Source organism: Chaetodon auriga, chromosome 11, assembly GCF_051107435.1.
Source record: "Chaetodon auriga isolate fChaAug3 chromosome 11, fChaAug3.hap1, whole genome shotgun sequence".
Classification (NCBI taxonomy): Eukaryota; Metazoa; Chordata; class Actinopteri; order Chaetodontiformes; family Chaetodontidae; genus Chaetodon; species Chaetodon auriga.
The window spans coordinates 14,320,804-14,347,875 of NC_135084.1; the positions used below are offsets into that span (position 1 = coordinate 14,320,804).

The 27,072-nt window shown below is 42.0% G+C and overlaps 4 protein-coding genes across 6 annotated transcripts in view; 1 reads left to right on the top strand and 3 right to left on the bottom strand.

Moving 5' to 3' along the window:
• Positions 1 to 612: 612 nt before the first annotated feature.
• ankrd2 (ankyrin repeat domain 2 (stretch responsive muscle)) lies at positions 613 to 4,279 on the bottom strand. The gene is given in 8 exon segments (XM_076743392.1): positions 613 to 735; positions 1,188 to 1,286; positions 1,945 to 2,043; positions 2,189 to 2,287; positions 2,428 to 2,526; positions 2,602 to 2,709; positions 3,007 to 3,153; positions 4,211 to 4,279. Coding segments are annotated over 8 exon segments (843 nt in total).
• A 1,258-nt stretch (positions 4,280 to 5,537) lies between these two features.
• Positions 5,538 to 7,648, top strand: st3gal7 (ST3 beta-galactoside alpha-2,3-sialyltransferase 7). Its single transcript, XM_076743823.1, has 7 exons — positions 5,538 to 5,671; positions 5,761 to 5,887; positions 5,971 to 6,302; positions 6,407 to 6,593; positions 6,742 to 6,882; positions 7,290 to 7,439; positions 7,527 to 7,648. Exons 1-7 carry the CDS (start codon positions 5,538 to 5,540, stop codon positions 7,611 to 7,613), a joined length of 1,158 nt encoding a protein of 385 aa, XP_076599938.1. The 3' UTR covers positions 7,614 to 7,648.
• A 103-nt stretch (positions 7,649 to 7,751) lies between these two features.
• Positions 7,752 to 15,829, bottom strand: hps1 (HPS1 biogenesis of lysosomal organelles complex 3 subunit 1). Of its 3 annotated transcripts, none has more exons than XM_076743820.1 (18): positions 15,494 to 15,829; positions 13,963 to 14,138; positions 13,730 to 13,864; positions 13,299 to 13,441; positions 12,911 to 13,019; positions 11,738 to 11,898; positions 11,532 to 11,634; positions 11,338 to 11,422; positions 11,149 to 11,204; positions 10,888 to 11,055; positions 10,564 to 10,743; positions 10,247 to 10,323; positions 10,016 to 10,153; positions 9,806 to 9,871; positions 9,500 to 9,644; positions 8,850 to 8,963; positions 8,649 to 8,731; positions 7,752 to 8,568 (listed from the first exon to the last, which is right to left on the bottom strand). In XM_076743820.1, the coding sequence occupies exons 2-18, from the start codon at positions 14,077 to 14,079 to the stop codon at positions 8,403 to 8,405; spliced, it is 2,046 nt and encodes a 681-aa protein (XP_076599935.1). In that variant the 5' UTR covers positions 14,080 to 14,138; positions 15,494 to 15,829; the 3' UTR covers positions 7,752 to 8,402. The 3 variants fall into 3 exon arrangements, 2 of the variants coding, with proteins under 2 accessions (XP_076599935.1, XP_076599936.1); XR_013077827.1 differs by having other exon boundaries at positions 7,892 to 8,565; positions 10,021 to 10,153; positions 15,494 to 15,726; XM_076743821.1 differs by having other exon boundaries at positions 7,892 to 8,565; positions 15,494 to 15,723.
• A 3,606-nt stretch (positions 15,830 to 19,435) lies between these two features.
• The window catches only part of hpse2 (heparanase 2), a 54,266-nt gene continuing 46,629 nt past the window's right edge, over positions 19,436 to 27,072 (bottom strand). The window contains exons 10-12 of the mRNA XM_076743436.1: positions 25,579 to 25,724; positions 23,201 to 23,347; positions 19,436 to 20,578 (exon numbers count right to left, since the gene is read on the bottom strand). Of these exons, the coding sequence (XP_076599551.1) occupies positions 20,416 to 20,578; positions 23,201 to 23,347; positions 25,579 to 25,724 (456 nt within the window). The 3' untranslated portion in view covers positions 19,436 to 20,415. The remainder of the gene's footprint in view (positions 20,579 to 23,200; positions 23,348 to 25,578; positions 25,725 to 27,072) is intronic.

A 27,072-nucleotide genomic window follows, 5' to 3' on the forward strand; every position in this document is an offset into this window, starting at 1 on the left:
AGAAGGAAAATATGTCCACTGAGCTCCCCTTGAATCCCTGACTTTAGCAGGGGCATACCAGCCATCTCTGCTATCGTCAGCTGACGTCTCACACGCAGTGCTACTGTGTGCTATGGCCTTGTCTGTCGCCTTGATAAAACAAGGATCTCTTGATGCATATTCGAACACAGCTTCTGCACAGCACTATCCATTAATATTATCCAACTTCCAAAGGCATCACAAATCAGATATGAAACATCCATGAGAGTGCGCCTGAGATCATAAAGCTCTTTGGAAGCGAATATCAAAAGCTCGGGTTTGGCAAAAGGTCTGAGAAATTCAGCTTTGTTCCCTCATCCATATGTTGTGTCTTTTTCTTGAGATTAGCAGATCATTTGAATCCATCACATCCAAGCTGACATTTTCTAGTGTCAGAGTTCAGATTAATCTGAGAGGTTTAACAGCTATGCTCTGGAAAGGCAGACTTTGTTGGTGAGCACATATAATGCATGGACTCAGATATGATGTACACAGACCCACAGTGGAATAACAGAAGGTATTTTGAACCTGAGACAGTCACAGGAAGTGACATTATAAAGAATATATGAGTGGATGTACAGCAAAGCTTTCGCACTATTCACTCCTCTCTCTTGAGGTGTTGTCAGGCGGCACCTCCCTCAGCTTCTCCAGTCTCTGCAGGGTTTCCATGATGTCAGACTGCCATTGTTTTACCTGCTGCATCGCTGTCACTCCCTCCTATAACACAGTTCATACTGTCAGTTTGTTTGCACAGGCTCATATTGTATGTATGGTGTTGAGTCATCGTACTGACAGCATGTTTTGTGCAATCAGTATCTTAGAGTAGAATAGCTTGATACGTTGGGAAATTATTTGGCTTCTTGTTGAGAGTTTGACAGACAAATAGAAACAGCTAGCTGTCAAATGTAGCAAAATCCATCTACCAGCACCCCACAAGCTCACCAACTAAAACCCGAGATCTCATTTATGTAATCTATAAATAAAAAAAGGCAGTTACTGTATGTGCTGGCTGTGACTGCAGGAAACTGCCATGCATGGCCAAGAAATAGTCTGGCACATATCCCCTGTGAAACAGTGAATTGTTGTTTTAATAAGCCAAAACGTCAAACTATTCCTTTAAGATCATCTCCGAGGTAAACTACACATGCTCAACGTGTGGAGAAACTCACATGATTTTTTATTTTTGTGTCAGCCCCTGCAACTATGAGCAGCTTCACTATCTTGTATCTGTTGAGACGCACGGCGTCATGCAGGGCTGTGTCACCTTCCTGTGAGCAGGGGAAAAAAATGCAGGCTATGAATGACAAAAATGAATTATAGAGATGAAACACAGACTGTTGAGCTGCTGCCTATGGAGCCCCGAAAGTCCCGTAAATTGATATCTTTTTATGTTGTGTGCAAGAGAAAATAACTCAGTTACCTTTGTTTTATCTCTCTCCTTCTTTCCTTCCTCCTCTATAGAAAGTAAAACCATCAAATATCTAAACATATTTAAAAATTCTGATCATGTTATTCTCAATAGATACCCTAGATTTTAACACGAGATTATCATTTCTCATTAGTACACCTGTAATATTACTAACAGACAAGCATAGACTGTACAATCTCTTTAATATACTTGTTACTATAGTCAACCCATAATCATCACTTATCTGTCTAAATCATTCATCCATATATAATGAGATGACTGAAGTGTAACAACAAGGTGATTTTACAGCAAGTGGTCGTCTAATGATGATATTAAAGGTGAATTAATGAAAAATTATGAGGGATCTATTAAAAGTAATGGATAGTATGATCTTATTTTGAGATGTTTGGTCTTTTAATTATCTAAAGGGAAGACAGGAAATAAGAAGAGAGATTTTGTTGGCTCACAAAATGAAAAAATATCACCTTACAGGACTTTAGGGGCACATGGCTGCCTACCCTGTCCCTGGAGTTTATTTTGGCTCCACAGGACAGCAGGTACTCCACAATGGCGGTGTGGCCTGTCCTTGTGGCCACATGCAGGGGAGTGCTGTACAACTGCAACATGGGTACAGGGTTATTTGTATGCAAATCCACATACAAACTGATAAAGGACCAACCATATATCATCTTAAAACCTACAGTATGTTCACAGTCATAAGTGTATGATACAAATTCAGGCCCATATCGACTGCACATTCACCTTATCTCTAACGTTCAGGTCAGCCCCGTGGCTCTTCAGGGCTTTGATGACTTCCAGGCTTCCCCCTCTGCAGGCCCAGTGTATGGCTCTGGAACCCAGCTGAAACACAGTAGGAGGGCCTTATCCTATTAATAGTGCTGACTTCAGGCCACTAGAGGCTGGAGCTTTAGTGTGTGAAGATAATCTCACCCAATCTCATCATCACCTTTCCAAACAAGCAATGTGCCCGCACGTCTTACTTGATCTTTAAAGTTGATATCGGCTCCTTGTTCTAAAAGCATTTGGACCACTGCAGCATGTCCTTCCAGAGAGGCGCGGTGTAGTGCCGTCCTCTTCAGCTGGAATGTTTTAATATATCACAAATAGAAATTGCTAAAAAATATATTTGTTTTATTGCCACACAGGGAGCGTACCTCATCGTGGACATTAGGGTTCCCACCATCAGCCAGATACTTGTCTATTTCATTCAGTTTGCCTTGACTGGCTGCATTCATAAATTCAGCAGTGTCCTCAGGCCTAATCTGTCCACTCAGAAACACGCACACACATACATAGAAACAAAGAGGGACAGGAGAGACACAGAGATCAGCTTTTATATCTATGTAGTGTACATGAAGATAAAATTTCTGAGAATTGTAGCTTCGATGTTTTGCAGCTGTGTCATTTTATCATTGATATATCTTGAGAAAAGTCCTTGTGGCTGACCTATTTTTGTAATAAATCAATGCAGATGGGGGATTTAATCCCTTGCAACACAAAAGAGACAAAGCAAATGGCGTGCATATTGCCTGCTACTCATCCTGAAAATTGCAGCTCACCACAGGGAGTTCCACTGGCACCCCGAGTGAGGATGTTGTCTTGATCGTCTTTTTCCTTTTGCACAGTTCTGTGATGTTCTCTCCTCTGCTCATATCCAGACTCTCACAGTGTAGGTCTGAGGAGATCTCCCTCACTCTCTCCTCTGCCTGGAAGATGAAAGAAACAATAAAATGTAGAAGATACTATTAGAAATCCTGGATAGGAGAGGTATTATTGGCTTGTAAAGTGGATGTGCCAAGTCGGCTAAGGGGTGTTGAGAGGTGGGAATGGTAGTGCTAATGTCAAAATAAATTCAGAGCATAGTGCAAGCTAGGCTTGGCCATAAAAAAAAAAAAAACTAACCTTCCTGGTAAACTGCCTCTCATATGAAGTTCATGTGTTTTTAGATAATTTATCAATGACATAGAGTTCAAAGGAACATGTCTTTGTATGATCCTGCACCCGCCTTATATTTAATATTTTAATCTTATTTTATTTGATTCATTTTATAAAAGTGAAATAACATTGTGATTTATTTGATTGATGATAAGATCATGGCTGGTATGTTCCTTTTTCTTTTGCATACAAACCCTTTGATTGCCAGGAACATATCATTTTTAGCATGTTTTCATTTAAAGAATCACAGAAGACAGCTTGGGCTAAAGTAATTAGATTTTACACCAAGTTATTGGCAACAGATACTGTCATTATCATTATTTTGTTCAGTGCACACAAAAAGGAATAAAAATTATTTTGAATCTGTGGCAAGACAGACAGTAATGATAAAGAGACACAGTTATAAAACATTTTCTGAACTTCAGTGTAACTCCACTCAGGGCCAACACGTCAGGTTAGGATGGAAATGAAAATTTTCCAGCTGCAAGCAATTTCATACAAAGTGGTCCTGTCCTTGCTGACGGACATTTTCTCTTCATGTTCGGGGCTTAACTTCAACGCTGACATGTTCTCTAGGATGTAACAGCTCATCAATGTTCATACCTCCCATAAAGTACCTGTTCACACATTGTTTGTGGATTTTCAAATAGTGATATTGTGGTAGCCTAATAACATTAAGTATTCAGTCTGCCGGGCTGACAAAAAAAACTCTCACGAGTGGTAAGAGTCCAACGATTATCATTCTAGGAACCATATTTAATGTAAGACACTGTGATATAAATGGAAAGTCACCACAAACGTCACTTTGGAAACATTTTTCTCACCTACCTGAGCTTTCTTTTCTACTCCTGTTTGGCGGTCCATCCTACTGGTCGCTCACTGCACAACCTCCTCCATCTCTGTTTGCATAAAGTGCACAAAGACACAAAGAGAATTGAGGAATTTTGAACATATAAAGCTATTCAACATTCACTGATAATCTGTCTGATGAAAGAAAAGCGGCAGATAACTCGGCTGACTGCGAGCCACTTTATACAGAAGTGCTGTTAGTCCAGTGGCTTCGTGGCTGGAATGCCGAGTTCATGGTGGGACACAGTGTTACCCCAACAAACAGGTGTGTGTGCACTTTGGTGAGCTTGCCAACCCTGTACTCCCCCTCTGTCTTTCCCTTTACCTCTTTTCCCTTCTGTCATGCACACACACACACACACACACACACACACACACACACACACACACACACACACACACACACACACACATTCATACACAAGTACTAAGGCTACATTCGTTCCACAGGCTCCTGGCTTTACTCACTCTTGCTCCTACTTCTCTTTCACAGGGGTACAACCCTCATAAACACACTGTTTTGAGGGATTATGTTATTTATAAAGGTTTCGTTACTGCCAAGTGGTACTTTGTACATATCTGTTTGAAAGCACACCAACAGTCAATCACTAGTCAGCCTCAGCTTTGGCTTTTTGCATTAAAATAAACCATTTTGTTTGTATAACAGACTAAATACATATACGTACTATAAATAATATGCATGTATATATAACAAATATGTTATACATACTTATACCAAGTCTTTTTTTAACATATCAAATCTTTAAGGTGTCATCCAGTGTTTCATTATCATGTTTTCTCATACTGAATATTTTCTGGACAGTTCCTCCTTTTTATTGGTTGCACAGTTCGTCACACACACACACGTATTTACAGAGTGTGACTGAGCAACGTGTTAATGGTTAACCAGTTTTACTGAGGGAAGTGGTAGAGTCCAGTGGAGTAGGAAGCAGCTGCAGCCATTTTAGCTGCACTGGACAGACATCTTGCCGCTTTCCCTTCAACCATGGAGCACAGGCGAGCAGACTGCTAACTGCCATCTTCTCTGCCAGGCTGGCTGTGAGATATATTGTTCATATTACTCTAATTTGTGTTCCTCTTGCTTTAGTGAGAAGAAACAAGACACTTTTGTTGACATTTGGTAGTGAAATAGGAAACGTGGTATAAGCTCTTTCAATACTTTCGTGTTGCTATTAAGAAAGTTTGTCTTTGCTGCCGAGAGAAGCAATATTAGTTCTTTGCATTTCGGTCATAGAGCTCAATCATGTGCGCTTCAGGTGGTGCCATAAAAGGTGTCACAGTGACAATGACTCACTTGAGTATAGAGGATGACGATGGCAGTCCACTGCTGCTTCAGGCTGTGGAGGATGCAACACCAGTGCCTGTCTTTAACAGACAGTATGCGGTCACAAAGACTGGCTCCAGGGATTTCCTCAGCAGGTACATGTTGGCAGGTGCTATATCGATTCAATGGAGCTGTTATATAATGCCATAAAGCAAGCTCTGCCGTCTTTTTTGTTGTCTCGCAGGAATGAGAACCTCGCCTTAAGTCTGCTGCTGCTGATCAGCTGCTACTCGGCTATTCTGATTCCTGCGTATTTCCCCTTGGATAGAGGGTCGTCCCTCAGCGATGACTACCAGCAGCCCAGAGATCTTGTATGCATATACATCTTAGCAATCATTTTGGATCATTCCCTCACTCTTACCAAGCTCCTCTCTATGATTGCCCCCCTTTTCAGGCCTTACTGAACCGTTCAGCCTCCCTGCTGTCGCGCCCCTGTCAGCCTCACTGGTGCCCGAACCGCCTCAGGCCCTTGGCCTGTTGTGCAAGCCTCCTCGACATCCCTGCGTTTTTGCAGGCAGAGAGGCCCTGGGATCTGTCCCCTCCTCAGGGGCTCCGCGGCGTTGAAGAACATCTGGCCCTGGCTCTTGCCTCCCTGCCTCAGCCTGGTCTGCCTTCATGGCTGAAGGGAGAAGGCAGCTGCAGGCGCTGTGTGGTGGTGGGCAGTGGAGGGGTTCTTCATGGGAGTCATCTTGGATCCCATATAGATCAGCATGACATCATAATCAGGTGTGTGTGCCAGTGTCAGGCAGATGGGGAAAAGGTCTGAAGAAAATTCATTGCATCAACAAAGCACAATCTCTTTAATAGATGCATTTTCATCTCGTTTCCAGGATGAATAATGCTCCAGTGCCTGGCTTTGAGAGAGATGTTGGTTCCCGCACCACCATCCGTCTGATCTACCCAGAGGCAGCACCTCACTCTGCCATTGAGTACAAAAAGACCACTATGGTTGCTTTGGTGGCCTTTAAAGGCCTGGACCTGGACTGGCTCACTTCTGTCATCACCAAACAGCCACTGGTAAATCTGCATCAAAGGAGCCATTGCACACAGAAAGGGTGTATTACATAAGCCGCGGATGTCACAGCAACTCATGCAGCAATGACGCTAACACATCATCACACTCGCTGCATCACATGCTTTACATCTCTTCCTGCATTTTTAATAGAGCTTCTGGTCCAAACTATGGTTCTGGAGGGAGGTGGTGGAGAGCATTCCCCTGAGACCAGACAACTTCAGGATCCTCCACCCGGAGATTGTTCACAAGACAGGACTAGTCTTAAAGAAATATGGTCTGAAACAGGGACATGTGAGTTCTAACACAACATGCTTTTCCTCATTTAATTCTCTTTTGACAAGTTGTGACACACCCTCACATTCTGCTCATGCTTTGTTGTATGCATTAACAAAATACTGCGTGCAAACAGAAAAAAGGAAGAGCAATGGCACCTCTGGGTAGATGAACCTGTCCTGAATAATATATGGAAATGCCTGGCTAAGACGTGTACTGACTTTGCTATTAGCCGAGGACTTAAGGGAGTGAAAGATGAGCAAACGACATTTGGTTCAAGAGGCAAACATGCTCATTTTATTGTCCTCTGACCTTTATTTAGGATTTTTGCTGTCATGTTGGATATTTAAGAAAATACTGCTGAGTAGTTGCTGCTCAAACTGGTTGAAAAAACAGATCAAAGAGCATTTTTTCTCTTCAAGCAGATGATGCCAACAGTAGGTGTGAGCGCGGTGGTGATGGCTTTGCAGTTGTGCGACCATGTGAGCCTCGCAGGTTTTGGGTACGATATGCAGCAACCGCACGCCAGGCTGCACTACTACGAGACCATACGCATGAGCGCGATGAAGAGTCAAGTAAGTTTACATGGATTATTTTAAAGCTCATAAACCTCATGTTTTGAGTCTTGTGACATATTCATGGCTCATTCTATTGTCATCCAGGTGGTGCATGACATCAGCGCTGAGAAAGTTTTCTTGAGGGATCTGGTGGTTTCAGGAGTTGTGACTGACCTCACAGGAGCTATATGAGTCATCAGTGGAGAGACTGATAATATACTGAACTCCTCTGCATACACTCCTCTCTCTCTCATTGCGGGTCTGTATGGAAGAGTGCTGCGTGACTAATGAGTGAGCCAATTAAAGTGAAAAGGTCAGACAAGCTAACCTGAGCATATCTCTTTTATATTCAATGAATTTATTACATCAGCTGCTGTAAAAAGTTATTGTCATATAATTGTGTTATTTATACAGGAACACATCCAGTGAGTGTCCTACAATGAATGTAATGGTCAACGGCTCAAGCAGTGCTATTTCAATTATGCTTATAATGACTCAATAAAAAAAGCAAATGTGACACTACTGACATTCATTGTCTGAAAATACATCTATATTATATATCTCTAATATTAAGGGAGATACAGTAATTACTTGCACGTTGTATTCATACAAGTTATGACGCTAGCTGCAGCAAAGGCAAAAATGGACAGTACCTGCATTTATAAAAAAAATCCATCATCTCCAAAGTTTAAAAGGTGACAAAAAGACAGCACTATTAATAAATAGGAAACAGCTCATAAATGAATTAAGTGATACTGTCAATGTATTCCACACAAACACATAGCAGTGCATAAGAGCAAAACGGCATTCAATCAAAACCTGAAGTGCTTCTAATAAATAATTTAGGATAAGTTATGATAAAATGATGGAAACAGAGGCACTGGACGGAGGATGTGTACAGAGAATGAGAGTTTCAGTTCTTGGCGGTATAACGAATGTGCACATTGGCTACTGTGACTCAGTTCAAGTGTGTGGGTGCGTCTACAGCAGCGGATTGCGCGAAGGCTCCCACAGTTTGCTCGCCAGCTGTCTGCAGTGCTGGAGGATGATCTCGGTGGGGATGACCCCCAGGTGAACCGTCAGCAGCTCGTAGCACTTCACCACCTCACCCTGGTGATTCTTACTGTAGTACCGCAGCAACTTCCTGCTGGACAAATGACTTTCTATAGTCAGCAGCACTCTCTTTTGGATTAATCACATCTATTTTTCTCATGCACAGTCGTTTACCTGTAGTAGTCCCACGCAAGCATTCCGATGGGGGCAGAGTCATCGGGTAGGATGGGTATTTCCCCTGCCTCTAACTTGAAGCCCTGAGAGATCATATACACTGTCCACATTATATGATGCTGTTTTTTTTACTTTTACAGTATTCCATTATTAAATAGATTTATTTTTATTACTGGATGCGAAAACATGCCACTGACTTACCGTTTCATTTTCAAACCAGAGGAAGTAGCAGAAGTAAAAATCTCCATCGCGCAGTGTGACAGTGGAGTAACCCTTCTGGAGATAGCGCCGTGTTGTGCTAACAAGGTTCCACACCTTCAGAACGGATCATCAAAGGGAAATTCATTACAGACGAGGACGAACAAGACTATTAATGCACTGAGCAGTTTGAAGAAATAGTTCGACATGTCGGGAAATTCGTTTAGTTGCAGAGTTCTCTGTAATCTGTATGCTAAAGATTAAACTGGAGGCAGTCGGCTTAGTTTAGGTGGGGGGGGGGGGGCTTAGTCTGGCTGTCACAAGGTAACAAAATCCATCTACTAGCACTAATGCTCACTATGTTTTCTGTTAAATACAGATGAAAACATACACATAAAAATGACAATTTGCTGTTTTCAGGAGTTACGTGTGGGACTATTTCTTGACTGGAGTCTCTGCAGGTTGCCAAGCAACTGTTCCCCCCCCCGTTTCTTGTCTATATGCTAAAGTAAGTAAGCTAACCGGCTGCTGGCTGGCGCTACGTGTTGAGAGGGGTATCGATCTTCTCATTTAACTCTTGGCAAAAAAATGAATAAGCACGGTTCCAAAAAATCTAATCAGTTTTTCAGACATGCACTTCTAATAAGCTTGACCTTGCTTTTGATGAACTGAGCCACGGGTCCCTTCCCCAGCTCAGATGTTGTGCGTTCTGTGATGTTGAGCGACGGCGCAATCATCTGGCCGGTGGATCGGTCCACACAGATAAAATGGATGAGGCCTGGGAAATCCTCCAGGTAAGTGAGATAAACTGGGTCAAGGTCAACACGTGCTAGATTTCAAAAAGTTTTATGCATGCTGTTAAGACCCCTGAAACGTGCATGCACTTCCAAGAAATATACACATTTAGATCAACACAACACGACATCACAGGGAGCAGGATTATTTTGCTGACAGGATATGACACCATGGTGATATTCCTCTTGCTTTTCACCAACAGGAAGTCCTTCCAGTCCATCAGTTTCTCTCTGGGAGAGAGAGAAGTCATGAACAGTGAAGGATGCCGTTGTGTCTTGCAGGTATGTGTGCACTAAAAACTACTTCAAACAATTGTGACTCAGATGTGAAACAGCAAAAAATAGCAAAAAGATGTTCATCTGACTGATACACACTGCACCATGGACTGCGCTCGCTCCTGCAGACTCGGGGAGAGACGTCGAGGGATGTCAGCGGGTCCAGGGTCGAGAAGAAAACACTGCCGGTATATTCCACACAGCTGGGTCTTCATGTTCTTACACCATGGGATGAGACTGAAACAAAAACAAGAGCATAATTGCTGTGAGGATTGGCCGACAGCTTTGCTATGACACATTTTGGCCAGCAGAGGGCGGCAGCAGACTCACTCTTTGTTGAACCCAGGTCCTCCTCTGGCGAAGGCTCGGTTCTTGAACTCCGTCCAGACGTTTTGTAACTGTGCTGACTGGATCACAAGTGAAGGATCAAAAGCAGATTTTATTTGTCTATTCCAACTATAAACTGAATTCTAAATATGTGTATTATATTATAATAATGAAATTGGATTGAAGGAAGGCTGACAGTTCACACAGTATTTTAAAGTAATTTATTCTTAGTTGATGCGTTTCAAAAGGAAATTCTACTCACAATCATTTTGGGTTGTACAATCTGAGTCTATGCACACAGCATACATAAAAACACATACCTGAATCTCACTGGGCCCCAGAGCTTTAATGAATTTGTCCAGTTTGCTGCGGACGTCGTGAATAGTCGGCTGGCCTCTGGTAGCAGCAGACCCTTCCTGACCTTCACTTAAACGCTTCTCCAGCTTGGCGAAGGCCTCCAAAAACTTATAAACCGACATGGCCACTGCACTGGTGGGAATCTAACAGGGACAAGTATTGATGTTTAAGTGGTTCAACAAGGGAGCAAACGTGTTTAGGGACTGTGTAAAATTGCAGTTAGTTAAATAAGTCCAGATAAATGAGTCAAAAAAAAAAAAAAAAAAAAAAAACACAACATGACAAACCTTAGTGAGCAGCACCAGTGTGATGCCAGGCCACAGTGGCAGACAGTACATGGAGTGAGGCATCATGGGATACAGGCCCTCTTTGAGCAAGACCTCCAAGAAGACTCTGCGAGGGGCTGAGGGGTCAGGTGGAGGAACCTCCAGAGTCTGCAAACTGTCCTCTGCCATCTGAAGACATTAATTAAACATCAAACTTGTGAGGTCTCATTCCAGCCAAAACAGTCACTTTATAAAGAATCAGACACTGAAATGTACTCTCACCTGGATGTCTGGGTCCACAAACTCAAACACCGGAGTACTTCCTCCCACCGGCTTGTCTGCCGAAGACAAAGTACAACATACTGTAGATGGTAACAGGAGAAGAATACACGCTGCAAACACATCACATTACTGCCCTCTGGTCGTTGATGCGGTCCTTTAAAACGGAGAGGAGCTCGCTACACAACCCACCTGAGCTGCTTGAGTCCCTGTCTGTCGGGGAGGGCTCCGGGGTGTAAAAACTTTCAGGACCAGAACCGGAAGTACTCTCAGCATCCTTCAGAGACGAGCACACAAGATGCACAGAAAGAAATAAACGATCAGGGACAAGACGACCAACACGCTGTGGTTTTGGTGCCGTGCGAGCTACTGGCAGCATTTTCTACCTCAGGACCCGGATCATCCAGGTCTACGCTGCTGGGATACATATTCTGTGCCATGATGATGAGGGCCAGGAGGTCTGAGGTGGCGAGCGTGCTTGCATTACGGCTAGAATGAGCAGAGCACAGTACATTTAAATAAGGTCTGCTCACTGACTCACACATCGTAAGTAAAAAACAGTGCAAGCTACGGGATGAATGTCGGTCTGTACCTGGAGTAGAAGGCGAGCAGTTTGGTGTGAACCAAGATGAAGGCGTGCAGCACCTCCTCTCCTGCTCTCTCCACACTGCTGTTGAGCTGCTGAACTAAACGGCGCTCCAGGAACTCGATGCACTGCTCACACAGCGTGGGGTGGATCAGCCTCTCCACCGCCTGAGACAAGGAGGAGACCGCAGGGGAGCGTGGGTGATGGGGACTGTTTGAACCAGCGTTTCCATCCTAGCTCGATTTAATTTGCCCCTAAACATGTGCACACTGGCTTTCAAATGTTCCAGACTATGAATTGACCACTGCCTCTAATGAGAAAGAGATCTGAAGGATAACCAGAGGGGTATGATTCATTGATCTTTGACTGGATATAATGAAATTATAGCCTGAAAATTGTGCTTTCTGCTTAGAATCTGAATAATCCAGAAAAACATCTCAATGGGACCATTTTTAAGATAACAAGTTAAATGTCAAGACCACATTAAAGTCCTTTAAGATACACAGTTCTACACACATATCCTGTAAAATAATAAAAAAGTGGAGACAGCACACAGAGTGGTATCAATACCCAGTTACAAGGGTTTTCATCAGCAAGAAAACGTCAGTCTTCTAGCTGCTTCTGCCATCTAGTGGTGAAATAATGTGATATAGCAATGCACCACAGATAGTCAGGGCCTCATGACCGAATAACGTGACTCAAAAACCCAAACAAAAGACACTTAACGCAACAAATATGAATAATGATTCATTAACTCACACTCACATCAACACATAATGCTGCGGTCCTTTTGATTAAGACTGTTACCATTATCATTATTAAAGCTGGTATTGGTATTATTGTTGTGGCTGTTGATGGCCGCCCATTCACAGCCCGGTTCTGTTTGAGGTTTCTGTCTGATAAAAGAAAGTTTTTTCTCACTGCAGTCGCCAAGTGCTTGCTCATGGGGAAACTGTTGGGTCTCTGTAAATTAAAGGGTTTTGTTTTGACCACTTTTGTTGTGGTTTGCTGCTACATAAATAAAACTGAATTGAACTGAATTGAATTTAATGCACACAGGACTCGTGTGGGGACAAAAATATTAAGTTTCATCTATCAACAATTCATCTGGCGGCTGAAAAATGTTGCGGTAATCCAAAGCAAAATTGGCCGAATCTTAAAAAAAGCAATGCAATGCACCTCCACTAGGAAGCTCTGGTCGTTCTCGCGGAGGTGGCTGTATGTGTCCAGCAGACTCTGTAGATGCTTCCACAGCCTCGCTCTTTGCTCCGTGTCCTGAGGACGCAGCCTGGCAACAAGAAGCACAGTTCATATGTCACCACGCTGCCTTAAAACCCAGTATCACAAAGCAACACACACACACACCATTCAGACCTGGTATTAAAATGGGATCTGTATCCAGATACATTACAGGGACAACAAAGGAGGTGATTTTGACCTTGTCCAAACACAAAGCGAGCCACACTACCTCCAGATGTGGGCAGATCGATCACATCAGGATCGTGAAGCGTGTCCGGACACGGATCACGCTTTAATACCAGGTGTGAACGGAGTCACAATGTCTTACTCTTTTCTGAGGAGGTTGCTGCTGAGGGTGACCATGCCAAACCGGACCTCAATCATCTTCTTCATCACATAGATCTTCCTCCTCAGATCATCCTCTCCCTCCTCACCATCTCCGTTCACAGCGATGTAGAGACACTCATCGAACTGAGGGGGACACAGAGTGATCTCATTGGCTTGCACTGCCTCGGGCGTGTGAATGAATCGGAAAGCAAAATCAAGACAGCTCTATTCAAGGATCTAAAAGGCTGAATGGACCTCAAACTCGTGTTTGGAGTCGATGATTGCACCATGTGCTGCAGCAGGACAAAGAACAGTTTGATTTCTTAACAGGACTCACAAGACAAACATGACGCTTCACTGTAGGAGAGGCCTGCATGCAGGTCACAGCGCTACGGCTGCTGACATTTCAAAAGAAGATCAAAAGAGCAGAACCTGGTGCAGGACGTAGACATGGTTGTTTTCTGTGGTGAAGGAGGTGTAGCTGTCACCCAGCCTGTCCACCATGGTGCTGCAGGAGATGATGATGGGGGCAAACAGGGTGCTGATGCTGTCCTCGAAGGCTGGAGGCTGAACATTCAGACAAACAAAGGAGGGAATGAAAGATAGAGATTAAGGAGTTTTCTAACAGCTCCGGGACGTCATTTGTTGAACTTCCTCCTCCTCACCCCCTGGCCCTCCTCTTGGCTCGCCCCATACTGCTCTTGGATACTCTGCTGAAACTCGGGGTCAGTCCAGTGGAAGAGGACCTCCGCGCTCTCACTGGCAATCAGCAAGCACTTCATCTTCCTCCCCTGCTTCACCGAGCTGTCCTATTCACTCCAACCGCTCCACGTGCATTATGCTATCGAGAAAAAGATTAAAAGCATTGAGGCAGATGACAAAAAGAGTCTGGGGGAGCACGGGGAAACTTTTTTCCCACACTCCACTGTCTTTTGACCTAAAATAAACACTCTCCCAGAGCTGATATTTTATCAGTGACAACCTCTGGTGAGAGCACGGATAAAAATGAAAGCGAGGTCAGAGGCAAACATGCCAGCAGGGAGGGATGTCAGGACACACAGCTGCACTCCCGTTCGCAGAAGGTGGCTTGTGTTTGAGAGTGATCGGGTGGTACTGATCAGCCTTCATCTGCTGATAAATGTGGGACTGCACCTTGTGAACTTACTGCCCTCTGAAATCAGCTGACTGAAAGGCTCAGTTATGCTAAATCTACAATCCTCCACTTAGTCTTAATCTTGTCTAAACAGAGTTTTAGATTCAGTGCCCTGCAGATGCTTCAACAATCATCAGAAATACCAGAGTGAAAAATGTCTGGTCTTCTGTCACCATCACAGACAGGCGGAGGAACACGACTGCAGCACTTCCTTAAAATTGCTAACTGTCATCAAAGCTGTAAACAGAGAACTCACATCCTTTACATAGGTAAGAGTACTAATGCCAAACTGAAAATACACTCTAATAAGTGCTGCCTTGAAAATGTTACTTTAGTAAAAGTATGCAAGTATATAAAATGTTCACAATAATAGATGAATCTATTACTGCTGCATTCGTGTGTGCTGCATTTCAGGCTGTAAATATTTAAGATTGAACTAATTTTTTTACCACTTCTGATAGTTTAATACAGTAATGCATGAAAAGTCAACTTTTCATGAGCCGTCTTCAGATCATGCCATTTGCATTTTCTTGCTGGAGGGTTTTTAAAGAGTTTATTTAGTTTAAGAAGCAGATGAATTTCCTCAAGTCATAAAGAAACACGTCACTCTTCGGTTTATTATAAATCAACACATTTGGAGATACATGGTTTTCACTGGACATGAAGGGTTTGAAAACTGTCATCTGAGAAGCGACAAATCAAACAGTATTTGCCTCTGAGATGTGGTGAAGTACAAGTACCTCAAACTTGTACTTAGCTCCATTCCACCGCTCATCTACAGACTCTAAACGTGCAGTCGGACCAGACCTGAACCTCTCACAGGCTCCATGTCAACACCTCAGGTTCCTCCACGGTCCCATGTGTGACTGTGAGTCTGTAATGCGGCTGAACTTCAGAACAGCTGGATAATTTTCTCATGTGACGCTGCTCCGCTCCGTAAATACATCCCGCGTTTTACCTAAAGTCTCCAGGTATTTCGCTCGCCAACTTTCTCACTTCCTCGACGCGTACTGACGCTCCGTGCCCACAACAGCCACACTTACCGTCCATGCCACGGCTCACTCTGCTTTCTTCGCCGGATGAAGAGCCCTGCATCTCCGTCTTCAGCTCCTTTCAGTGCCTCCTGCGAGTCGCGTCCTCTTCCTCGCGCTTGCTGCCGTCCCAGCCCGAGCTGCTTGCTTCCGCGCGAGACAACGCCGCCCAGTCATGTGACACAAGCAGCGCTTTACGAGCAGGAAGTTCGCGCTGATCTAAAAACAGATAGAGCCGTCGAGCTGTCGAGGGGTCGTCTTGTAAGACTGCTCCTGGATAAGTGTTTGCAGGAAGGGGCTGTTCTCCGCTGGAGGAGCCTGGTGACCAGTGAGGCACGAAGAAGTCATGTGCTGCTGCCTGAAGAGAGGCACATGACCGAGACACGGCGCTGTACACAATAGTTTGGTATTTGTGGAATGCGCCCTAGTTTGCTATGGAGTGCAAATCTCTCTGGAAAAGTAATCTCTTAGTGTAAAATGTGTAGAAAAGGTACACAGAACACACACACAACATGTCTTACTATACATACAGAGGAACAAGAGACAATAATACAGATACTGAGGAGTGAGAGTTGGTTCGTTTTTACATAAATCTCTATTTTAATAAATACAATTCTGATCAATATAATGAGCAATATAAATAAAGTTATAATTCAATTATATTTCTTAAAACTTTGCAATAACATACATGGACCTGAATACCTGGACAACAATAAAAAGTCATACAGTTATTGACAGATATCTGCTGTTTTTGAAGTCATCTAATAGTAAAACATATCAGACAAGTAAACACAGCACAGGAATACGTTATGACACTACTATGAGGAAAAATAACACACACAAAAATTATTATTCTGAAATTCACAACACACTATGAATTCAATATGGAGATAAGATAAGATAAGATAAGATAAGATAAGATAAGATAAGACTTAAATGATCCCACACCAGGGAAATTCAACAGAATGAAACAGGAGCAGTAAAGAGAGTAGAAAGTAGAACAAATACACAATGAAAAAGATACTAAATAAAATCAATAATAGACAAAAAGATACAAAATAAAATCAGCTATAGGAGTCAATGCACATTATACACAAAAGAGTAGAAAAAAAATGTTGGCAAAATGTTATATTACCAAAAATATAAGCAGGACTAGCCTCTCATCTTTGCTGCTATGTAAACATTATACATTTTTCATCAGCTTGTAGGACACATACACTACACGTATGCTACACATACACAAACAGACACTCAGCAAACATCAGGCTGCTTCTCAGAGAATGTTTTACTGGCTAAAACAAATCTGTGTTGTATCACAATTTTCAGCACAGACTGTGTGCTTGGCTTCTGAGCAGAGCAAAGAACTTCATAGTAACATAAATATTTAGGTTTTATTAACCTTACTTGGGTCAAAATGGTCCAGAATGCCAAGAGTTCTACGTTGTGGGCCAAAGTGTAATCTAGTCCATCAGTTTTCTGGGGATCCGGCATTCATGGAAGTCTTATTTAAGCTGACTCCTGTATATACAGAGTAAACATCATGAAATCCTCAGTGTATGCTAACAGGGCAAAAGGGGGCCTTGCATGTCTCAGAATGGATCACTGAGTATAAACAGTGTTAAGCAGGCCTGGGTAACAGTTACCTCGGCTAAGGAGGCACTGTCACGCAGAAGTGGCCAGACACAGCGCAGTCCTCCTAAATCACAACACAATTAGATTTTGTCAGAGGAAGTGGCGCTCAGCAGTTGTTATCACAAGGTACAGGTTTATACGAAGCAACGTTTGCCAAACGAAAGTATTTCCACGGATTGGCTTGATAAGATCCTGGTTTGAATGTCGGGAAGTTCTCTAAGGCCTCATTGTTCTGGATCGCTTTGGTCGGTTATTCTTAATTCATCATTTTCAGGTCAGAGTTACTTACTCAACAAACTTTTAATAAGTTACAGCTTCAAACTTATTATTTAGGTTATGTGTTGCCTGAGTACGCAGGCACATTTTCTGTATCACACATAACACTGATCGCATTTTAAAACAACACTGATTTCAGGTAATTTTCTGGAGAAAGCTGCTGATCTTTCTCTCACTGTGTTTTTCCAGGTTTGCATGCGCTTTAGAAATAAAGCATGTCTGCAAGTTCATCTAAATGTGCATATATGTACGGCCCTCAGAGCATAATGAATATTTTTTCCCTTGCAGTGGACCGGGTGTTAACGAGTCTGGTTTGATTCTTTTACATGTCAACAATGTTGGCCTGTTTGAAATGAACCACATGCGGGAGGAGGCTGTTTCTGAGGCCAAACATTTCTGCCACTTGCATAAAAGCAAAAGCCCATTTCCCACGAAAGGAACTTAAAACAAAAATCTAAATAAAGGGACATGCTTTGGATCATGGCTCCTGAAGGGCCTCCAATGTTGATGCCTCACTGTCATGAAACTTCAGTGCAGTTCAAGCTTGTCTTGCTTTCTGTCAAGTTCGTGCAGCTTCTTTGTGTGCCACTCCTGTCTGGGAGAATCTGAATGACGGCCATTTTATTTCAAGGTAACATAAGATCTAACCCTTCATCTCCCTTCTGCACGATCCTACCAAGCAGATCCCACTTGTCTGTGCATCAGCAGACACCAAGCCAGGTCTGGCCAGATTTAGTCTGCCTGGACCAAAACTGAGATCTGGAGGTTTAGCCCATCCTCGTCTCATGTTTCCCATCAGCAGCTGCCTCGTGCAAGGACAAGACAGCATCTTCCACTACAAAGACTCGCTCCAGCTGCTTCCACATCTGGGGGCCACAGAGTGTTAACAGTATGTGTGTGTATGAGTGAGTGAGTGAGTGCACTAACAACAGTTACTTTTATACTCTGGGACCTTTGTTTAAGGATGCTGCTTGAATTTGGCCGCTTTTATTGATAGTCTCTGTCAGTGCGAGCATATTTCTGCTCGTCTTTGTCTTCCTGGGCGGGTATAAATCATAGCTTCTCATTTCTTTGTCTCTCTTTCTCCTCTTGCTACCACATGCAGATCCTTCTTATATCCTGAGAACTGCTGTGGAGTCACTGCCCAGTGTTACTCACATGCAGAGGCAGAAACTACTTACACGTCCTTACTCACAAGTTAATGGCAACTTGATATCTGAGTAGGACCGCATTCCTTACTTTAGTGCACATTGTGGCAGATGGATGGATTTGTAATTTTGAGTGAAGTATATACAGAACAAATACAACTTCTTCTGTATTTATAGGTGTTTATTATCAATGTAAACTTTTTTAATAAAAAATAATATATAGGCACACTTTACATATTAAAATAATGCTCTCCAAAAGAAATATGAACATCTCTACATTAACTATAAACACATTCAGAGAAAAGGACAAATATTCTTTATATTTAATATGTTCAGGCACTGAACCTGCTCCTGCTGATCTCCCATCATGTTAAAAGTCTGGGAACATTATCATTGTCTTTGTTCATGGCAGCTCAGAGCACAAGACCAAGGGAATGTTTTTACTCGCTCTGTGGTTTAGTGATGAGAAAAACAAGCCCATCTTTAAATAAGATGGGTCAAATGTTATGGAATATAACTCAAACAAATGATGTAAAAGATGGGCTTTGACCCATGAACCATCTGGTAATTCCTTTTTTTGCAACTCACTCAGTCACCCTGTTATTCAACAAATACATTCTTCCAATTATTTGTGATTTTTCTGAAGAGTTGGGACATTAGTACCAGTAACATAACTGACATAACATAACAGATTATAACAGAAATATAAAAACAAAGTATTTAATCATATAAATTAGGTGTATACTTTATGTAAGAAAACATATCAAGCTTAAATCACTTTTTTTCATCACTCTTATGTACAATACATCATCTACTAATACATGACAGTAAATCTGTACAAAATTATGTAAAATATATAATGTATATTTAGTACAAAAAACGCTAGCAGCACAAGAGGATTACAAATTGTGAGATCACACTGAAGATGGTGAAATTGGTTCAAATACACCTGAAAAATTGTTATTTAAGAATTTTTCAACCTAAAGCAAAACACAGATTTTGTGTGGATACAAACGATGTGAGGGCAGGTGTTACAGACGTTGCTCTTCACACATCCTGGCTATCGTACTCTGAGACAGATTTTCCCTGTAAGCCCCTTGAATATGGCAGGGGAAGAAACTTTCAGAGGCATGTCGAACAGACTGGACAGACACATCAGTAGCTTTATCAATAGAACACATGCATACACACACAAACACACAGCACACGGTTAGTCTAGGCATGACCTCGCACACACTCCCTTTGCAGAAAGGATCACATCAAACTGAAGTTGACTTGTGTATGCTTCAGAAACGCTGCCTGTTCAGACGTTTCTTTCATCCTTTTTGAAAAAAATCAGGGAAAAAAAGACAGTCGGTTTGACAATTCAAGAGAAGACAATATAGCTTAATCAATTCAAAGAACTTACACTTTTGCAACTAGAAAACACACAAACTGGCACAAAACAATCCATGCAAACTGTCCATACAAGTCTTGTAGCATATGAGGAATTCCTGGTGAAAAGAACTGAAAAATGTTCAGTGCAGCCCTTTTTCTGTCTTGGGCAAGTCTTTCTTTGATGGACCAGAGAGGAGAACAAGGAAAAGGCCTGGTTTATTTGTGATTTGGTAGAGTGGTTTAAATATTATGATTGAAATTACTGCTGAAGAGGCTTTTGTTAAACCAGAGGGTTGTACTCAAGCCAAAATGTCCATTCTACTGAAGTGACAAAAATCCTAACAAAGTGGTGTTCTGACGTCCCTGTTTTCCCCGGAAAACATTAAAAAAAAAAAAAGAAGAACCACATTGTTTCTAAGCTTTGGGTCAAGCTGGCAGAGGGTCGGTGGTTTGGTAGACTTCTGAGCATCACAGCCATATTTCAGGCATGAAGGGTCAATGTTATCTTCGGCAGGCGTATGCGTTAATGTTCTTGATGACGTAGAAGCCTATGGTCATGGGAGGCATGGCTATTGTCCGTCCAGCCCTCAGTGTCTTAGGCTTCAACTCCGGGAATGTGTCATTGTCCACCATGAGCAGCTTCTCCCCGTTCAGCTGGACGTGCCTGCAAAGAAGACGGGAAATGCTGACTGCAACATAAAACTGAGAGATGTAGAAACATAATGTGGAGTAAAGATGAGGCAGTTTATGAGTTTTTTTACCTCACCAACAAAAGAAAAAATAATCTGGATCATCTCACCTTCAGTCTTTAAGGGTTATGATTCTGTCAGTTGTACACTTGGGGGTGCTGCTGTTACAAAATTGCAGGTTCACAGACGTTCAAACAGACTTTGTGAGTGGAACAAGCATCTAGTGAAACTCAACCCATTTCTCTACCAACAGTTTGGAGTCAACTGCACTGAAGTCGTTCAATTTAAAGACTTAAAGAAAATATTCTACTTCAGCAACAATCACCACTCTTGCAGTACGAGTTACAGAACTATGAAAAGTACTAAAAACCAGTAAGAATATTTAACAAATAAGGTGGCAAATAAGTTTTTCAAGAAATTATTTTGATGTACTTTAATTTGCCTTGCTGCTAAAAATTACCTTGGCCTGAGACTCAGATTGCTGTACAGCATTTCACGGTGTAAAAGTTAAATAAGTTGGGTTCTTGCAAACAGCTAAAAAAACCCCCAAACCTTTACCATCCTTCATAATCTGGGGAGGGGTGAGTCATTGCAACCCGAACCGGCTATACAGTAAGAATAACTGAGAAGAGCTGCTAACCTAAATCTGTTAAACCTCTTGGAAAATGCTCACATGTAGCTTTGACCTGCTTAGCAAAAGATGCAAAATGTTGAACATTTCTCTACTTTGTCTGCACAGAGGAATGAATGAGTTGCCTCACCTTGGTTTACAGAGGCTATTACTAGCTTCATTCATTGACTCCTTTTTTTCTTTCTGTTTTCAGTGATAGCTTTACCATGACAGAATATTCAAAATATTATGAAATATTACTGATGAGTAGCGATATACAGTTGCAAGTTAAGGTGCATACTGTCACAGGTGGATTGTGGGCTGAATATGAGGAGAATTATGACAAAAACAGTGTGCAATAATTAAGAACATTTTAAAAATCCAGGATTAATATAGTATGAAACTTCCCATGTAACAGTCAGCTTGAGTATGACTTTCACATTTTTTTAATTTAAAAATGTGGCTTTTCACTTTATCAACACAAGATATTATGTAAGTTTATTAACTATCAGTAATTGTGATGCACACGACAATAAATCAGGTTCTTAAGAGAAACCAGCTTACACTCTCATACACCTTTAACAAACATCTTTTCAAGTTTAAAGTGCTGCTGTTAACAGTAACCCTTTTTACTATTACACTGTAAAGTTCACAATAATATAGAGATTAACACCACTGGATTGGACATTTTTATATGAACCTCAAATTCAATAAAATATCTAATTAAGTTATGAATCTAATTGAACTGCTTAAAGCTTTCCATGCAAGGACCCCAATGAGCACTAAAAAGTCCCACTAGTCAGACAAATTTATAGACATCTGGTGTTGCTAAATTCTTCATAAAAGTCTCCCTGCGCTGCTGGTGGTTAAGGAAAGCACTTAAGGCCTGAAAAAGGCCCGTCATTAGCTTGCTCTCCTATTAATTGCCTTGCAATCCTGTTCTAACACCTAAAACATCCTCCATCATTATGCTGTTATTGAAGGATCATGCCTGAGCCTCAATTAAGGCCGTATGTAGGTATCATATAACACAAAGACAAACACACACACACACACACACACACACACACACACACACACACACACACACACAAAGTCCTGGGTCATTAGGCTGTTATTCCAGGATTTCAGGCTTAAGTCTGAGTCACAATAACAGGCTAGGGGCTTAGAGGAGAGAGGAAGAGACTGCGAGCATAAACCTTTAGTTTTAACGGGCGTTTTGAGGCACTATGAATTACATTACTTCTTTGTATGAAGTCTAATATATCATAGTTAGTAAAACAGAATTTAGAGGTAAAATGGCTTGAATATAAAAGGTTGTAAGAATCAACTGTTAAAACATCTGTAGACTATAAAAACAGTCTCAAACAAAAAGGGCGTGAACACACTGGCGCTCTTTGAAGGACTCTGGGCTCAGTCAGTGTTTCCTTCCAAACTAACTTTCAGTAAAGAAGTGCAATATATTACGACAGTCTTAGCCTTAATGACTCTTCAGGAAAACAGTTCATTTCTTTATTAGCTTTTATTTGTTGCAATATGCTTTATGAGTTTGTTGCTGTCTGTGTGATTTATACGTCCAACACAAACCGTCATTTTTTGCAGGGCCCGTGTTCAACACCCTATTAAGGTTGGAAAAACTCCAATAATTGAAGACACATAAAGTTGTTCATGAAATTCTCATTACCCCTATTCATCACCACAATGCCTATTCAGACCTTTGCAAAAATAACTCTGTAAACTGCTTCAACCAAGGCTTTTATTATCAGAGAAAATATCTTAGAACGTATTATTTATTCATTTATTTTTAATGACTGCAATGACTGGACTGGAACGCCTGTGTGGCTGTTCTGGCAACCTGGGTCTCTCATCAGCGCGTTGGTCTTGTTCGATCAGCATGAATGACAGGATACCATATTTCCGTATAGATAAACAATTATACGGTGTTGTCGTGTGTGTATGTGCACGTGTATGAGACAGAGATACTAACTTGGCTCTGAGTCCGTCAGTGCCGTACGGCTGCAGCAGGTACTGATGGACAGTGTTGTTCCGTAACGTCCCCGCCAACTTGATTTTCTTTCGTGACCGATGCAGGTTGATGATGTAGATTGTTATGGACCCTCTCACGTAGTTATGACTGGCACCATAAAGAAAATGATGAACAACATTACATTAATTTTCTTGTACCTTAAGAAAGGACAATTACAACAGGAAACAAACGCTCCTCTCCACATCTGTTAATAGGGATTCATTATACATAACATTGCCGCGTTCAATAAAATTCTCTATAATTAAAGATGACTACAAAGAGAAGCAAGTCTTTGATACTGTATTTTTATCACATACATATAGTAATAGCATCAAACCACAACTTCTTGATCTAATCTGGATCAAAAGGCTTGCAGAAAAATAATAAAGTAAGATAAAGCCTTCTCAAGATTGGAATTCCATTACACAGCAAGTTGTCCTTTATTATAGCCTAAGAACTATCATCTATATTTAGTATGAACCATAATTAACCACATTTCATTTCTGAAGCCTCTATCATCCCTAAATAGGCTATGGGGTGCAAAAATCTCTTTCTCTTGTACAGTATCCAATATTAAAACCTGTCGCTGTATAGTGCAGGATTTGATGAAGGGTGTGAACGCAACAGGCAACACATCTTGAGTTACACAGACAACAGTGTTTGAGTCCCTCTCCTGAGAGCAAAGCACTAGGGACACAACTCGATAGGGATACAGGCCAGAGGTAAATAACTAAGTGAGACAGATAAGACAAACATGATAAAATCTAATAAGGGTCCTGATATGAGGACAAAGACAACACAGCTATAGTGAATACCATATGCCAGCCTTGGTGTTCAGGGTCAGAGCTGTGCTAAACAGTCTGGTAGACATCTCTTCCAGTTACCACCTCCAAAATCTCATATCTTTAATGCAATCTCGGTTTTGGCTGGATATCTTATCTTTGTTCTTTTGGACACCGCGTCCTATTTATTTCATTAACCCTGTAAGACTGCCAATATTCTATATATTTACTGAGAGAAATAAAGTAGAGTTCTGTTAATGGGAACGATGTGTGTCTGGTTCTGTGTTAAACTCTTGGAGGCTTGTTTCTGAGAAACGTGGACCATGGCTTCAAGTGATAGATCAGATGGTTAGATGGAGGGAGAGATAATGACCTCTCAGGCCTTTTTCAAACGATGAGTTTCTCAGAGATCCAAACCAGGAACATAAACATGTGTTGATGCTGTTTGATGTCAGAGCATCGCTGGAAAGTGAAAAAAACGGCATGCAAACCACTAAAAAGGGGTAAAAGGGCAGTGAAAGTCAAATATCTAATCTGCAAAGACTTTTCAAACCACGGACTGCCTGAGCACATTCAGTCTTTGCTGTCTTACACAGTACAGTCAAACCGCTATGACTACAGTGGTTCGTCCACTTACGGGCTGACTGTGTTCAACCACACAGTCGTAGAAATAATGGCAAGATGAACTCGATTCAAGAGGGGCGGTTTTAATTCTTCACTGCCTGGTCATATGAGTCCAGACCTGATTGGTATGCCGAGATAACATGGGCATCTTTTTACCACCAAATTCAACAGACATACCCGCTGGCTGAGTGAGTCCACTTGTTGAAAACTATTTCAAATATTTGTGTGCCGTTATGCAACTTCTGGCCCACCATCGACCGTCTGTCTCTGCAGCACCCTGCTTTTTTTTGTAAGAGATGCTCCACCTGTAAACGAGCCCTGTCTAGAGTAAGGCCGTAAGTCTAGCCTGGTGCTGACAGCCACTGGGCCTGGGTTAAATGATAACCTTGAACAGGCCATGGTGGCACTCTTTATCTCTTGCCGGCACAGACCGCCTTATTGTCCCTGCCCCTCCCCCTCCCGTACCCCCCTCCAGCTGATCCGAGATGGGATAAAGGCCTTGCACACCTTTCAGCGGCTCTTTGACGGCAGGGAGACATAACCCACACACCTGATAAGTGATACCCGTTAAGTTTTATAGGCTCTCTGCTGTGAATGAACGGGTGTCTGCCGTCTGCTTATTTATGGGGACCCGAATGGGATGGCGAGGGATTTTGTTCTTCTCCACCAGACACTGACCCTCAGGTGTTTGCAGAGGGACGCAAGGAGTAGAAAAAATTAAAACCGCAAGCAGTCTGTTTCCTATCTAAACCTTCAAGGACATTCCCAAAGCATTGTTACACATCGCCGAAAGGCTAAAAGGATGTGTTCTCTGTCATCTGTCAGCCTCAAATAAAAAAAATTCCAGAGGAGTATATAACGTTAATATACACTCTGGCTGAGTTTAAATGCAGGTTACAAACTAATCCAAGGTGGTTCAGCTGTAGCACATACTTGTAATAGCTGGTACAGTGGGCGTAGATGCGCAGCTTGTCTCGTATGACTCGTCCTGGCTGCGGCTTCCTCTGTAGTCCAGCCACCCGCACAGCTAAAACCTTTGGACCAACCAGACGCTTGAAGACGAGAGAGAACCAGTAATCCTATAAGAGCAACACCACAACACACAGAGACACATTTGGTATCACTTTTATGACAGTAGGAGGTAATTTTACACCATTCGCCTAGTTGCTATTTAAAAATACAATTCAAAAGCAGGCAGGTGTGGAAAGGAAGTTTTGAAGATCTGACATGACTGAAAGCACTTCGCTGTCTTAAATGTAGGTGTAAATCTAACAGAAGGGTTACTGAAAAAGATTCTTTAGTACAGAAACTTTGGATTCTGGATTCCCCTGGAAGGAAATATTGCTAAAATCTCAATTTTCTTTTTTTCAGCCATGAAATGTCCTGGTGATCGTAGAAACAGATTAAGTTTCACAAACTGTGAGAATCAAGAACATGCCAGCAAAGCGGCCCGTCTGTCACTGGGTGAAAGAAGAGATTGACTCCATAGAAATGTTGAGTCCAAATATGTCAGCACTTTGACGCTCAACGTTTAGCTGCAGCTGACTGTCCCATGTAACGTGTCACATTATATCTAACAACCGCTGACTCGCTTAGAATTGACAGGCCTTAAATATGACATTTTTACAAAATATTATACTCCATCACGAATTGCTGTTTTCTGTTATCATTGCTGAGTGGTCCACCATACTGTGTCTCACTCTATAGACTACACAGACCCAACACCTCTCCAAGAGACCCAGAACAACATGTGTTCCTCAGGAAGTTCCCATGCAATCCTGCATATGGCAACATTTAAGGGCTTCTTTTTTCCATGCAGGCTTTAACTTAATTTGCTGCCAAGGCATCGAAGAAGCACAGCACAGTATGGAACTGTATAGTGTTGGCCACAGGCAGAGGGATGGGTGGATGAATGTATGGTCAGATAAGTGATCTATGATTAACACATATTGTATAAAACAAAGAACAGTTACGAGTTTGGAGTTTTATTTGTGCAAGATGGCCGCAGTGATGCTGTACTTTTGCTTTGTGTTTAAATTTCAAAAGTAAAAAAGCAACCATCAATAAATTGAAATCTGTTAAACTGTGTCCGCAGGAACTGGCGGACAATAATACTGAATATTTTGGGGAATTATCATCTAAGGTCCTAACTTCTCAGTGGTCAGACTGTCTGCCTGTTTTCCTGTCTAATTGCCTGGTATGTCTCCCTAAATCTCCCTCTCTGGATAGACACACAGGCAGACAGAAATACAGACATCAACTGGAGGAACAACCATCACTTTGACATCCAAACGAATCATTATACAGACCACGAAATAGAGAGAAAGACAGGCAGGCACAAGTAAACCAGCAACATATTAAGGACTTCAGAAAAGTAAAACCATACACCAGACACCAATCAAACCTCAGCTGCACAGTTGTGGGAAT

What these genes read in the sequence shown, in the direction of transcription:
- st3gal7 (XM_076743823.1), top strand. Translation starts at nt 5,538, where the DNA reads ATGACTCACTTGAGTATAGAGGATGACGATGGCAGTCCACTGCTGCTT. An exon ending in ACCAGCAGCCCAGAGATCTT is followed by an intron (nt 5,888 to 5,970) that starts GTATGCATATAC and finishes CCCCCTTTTCAG; the next exon opens with GCCTTACTGAACCGTTCAGC. An exon ending in ATGGTCTGAAACAGGGACAT is followed by an intron (nt 6,883 to 7,289) that starts GTGAGTTCTAAC and finishes CTCTTCAAGCAG; the next exon opens with ATGATGCCAACAGTAGGTGT.
- hps1 (XM_076743820.1), bottom strand. Translation starts at nt 14,079, where the DNA reads ATGAAGTGCTTGCTGATTGCCAGTGAGAGCGCGGAGGTCCTCTTCCAC. An exon ending in CTGCTCGCCTTCTACTCCAG is followed by an intron (nt 11,635 to 11,737) that starts GTACAGACCGAC and finishes TGCTCATTCTAG; the next exon opens with CCGTAATGCAAGCACGCTCG. An exon ending in CACTGGTGCTGCTCACTAAG is followed by an intron (nt 10,744 to 10,887) that starts GTTTGTCATGTT and finishes TGTCCCTGTTAG; the next exon opens with ATTCCCACCAGTGCAGTGGC.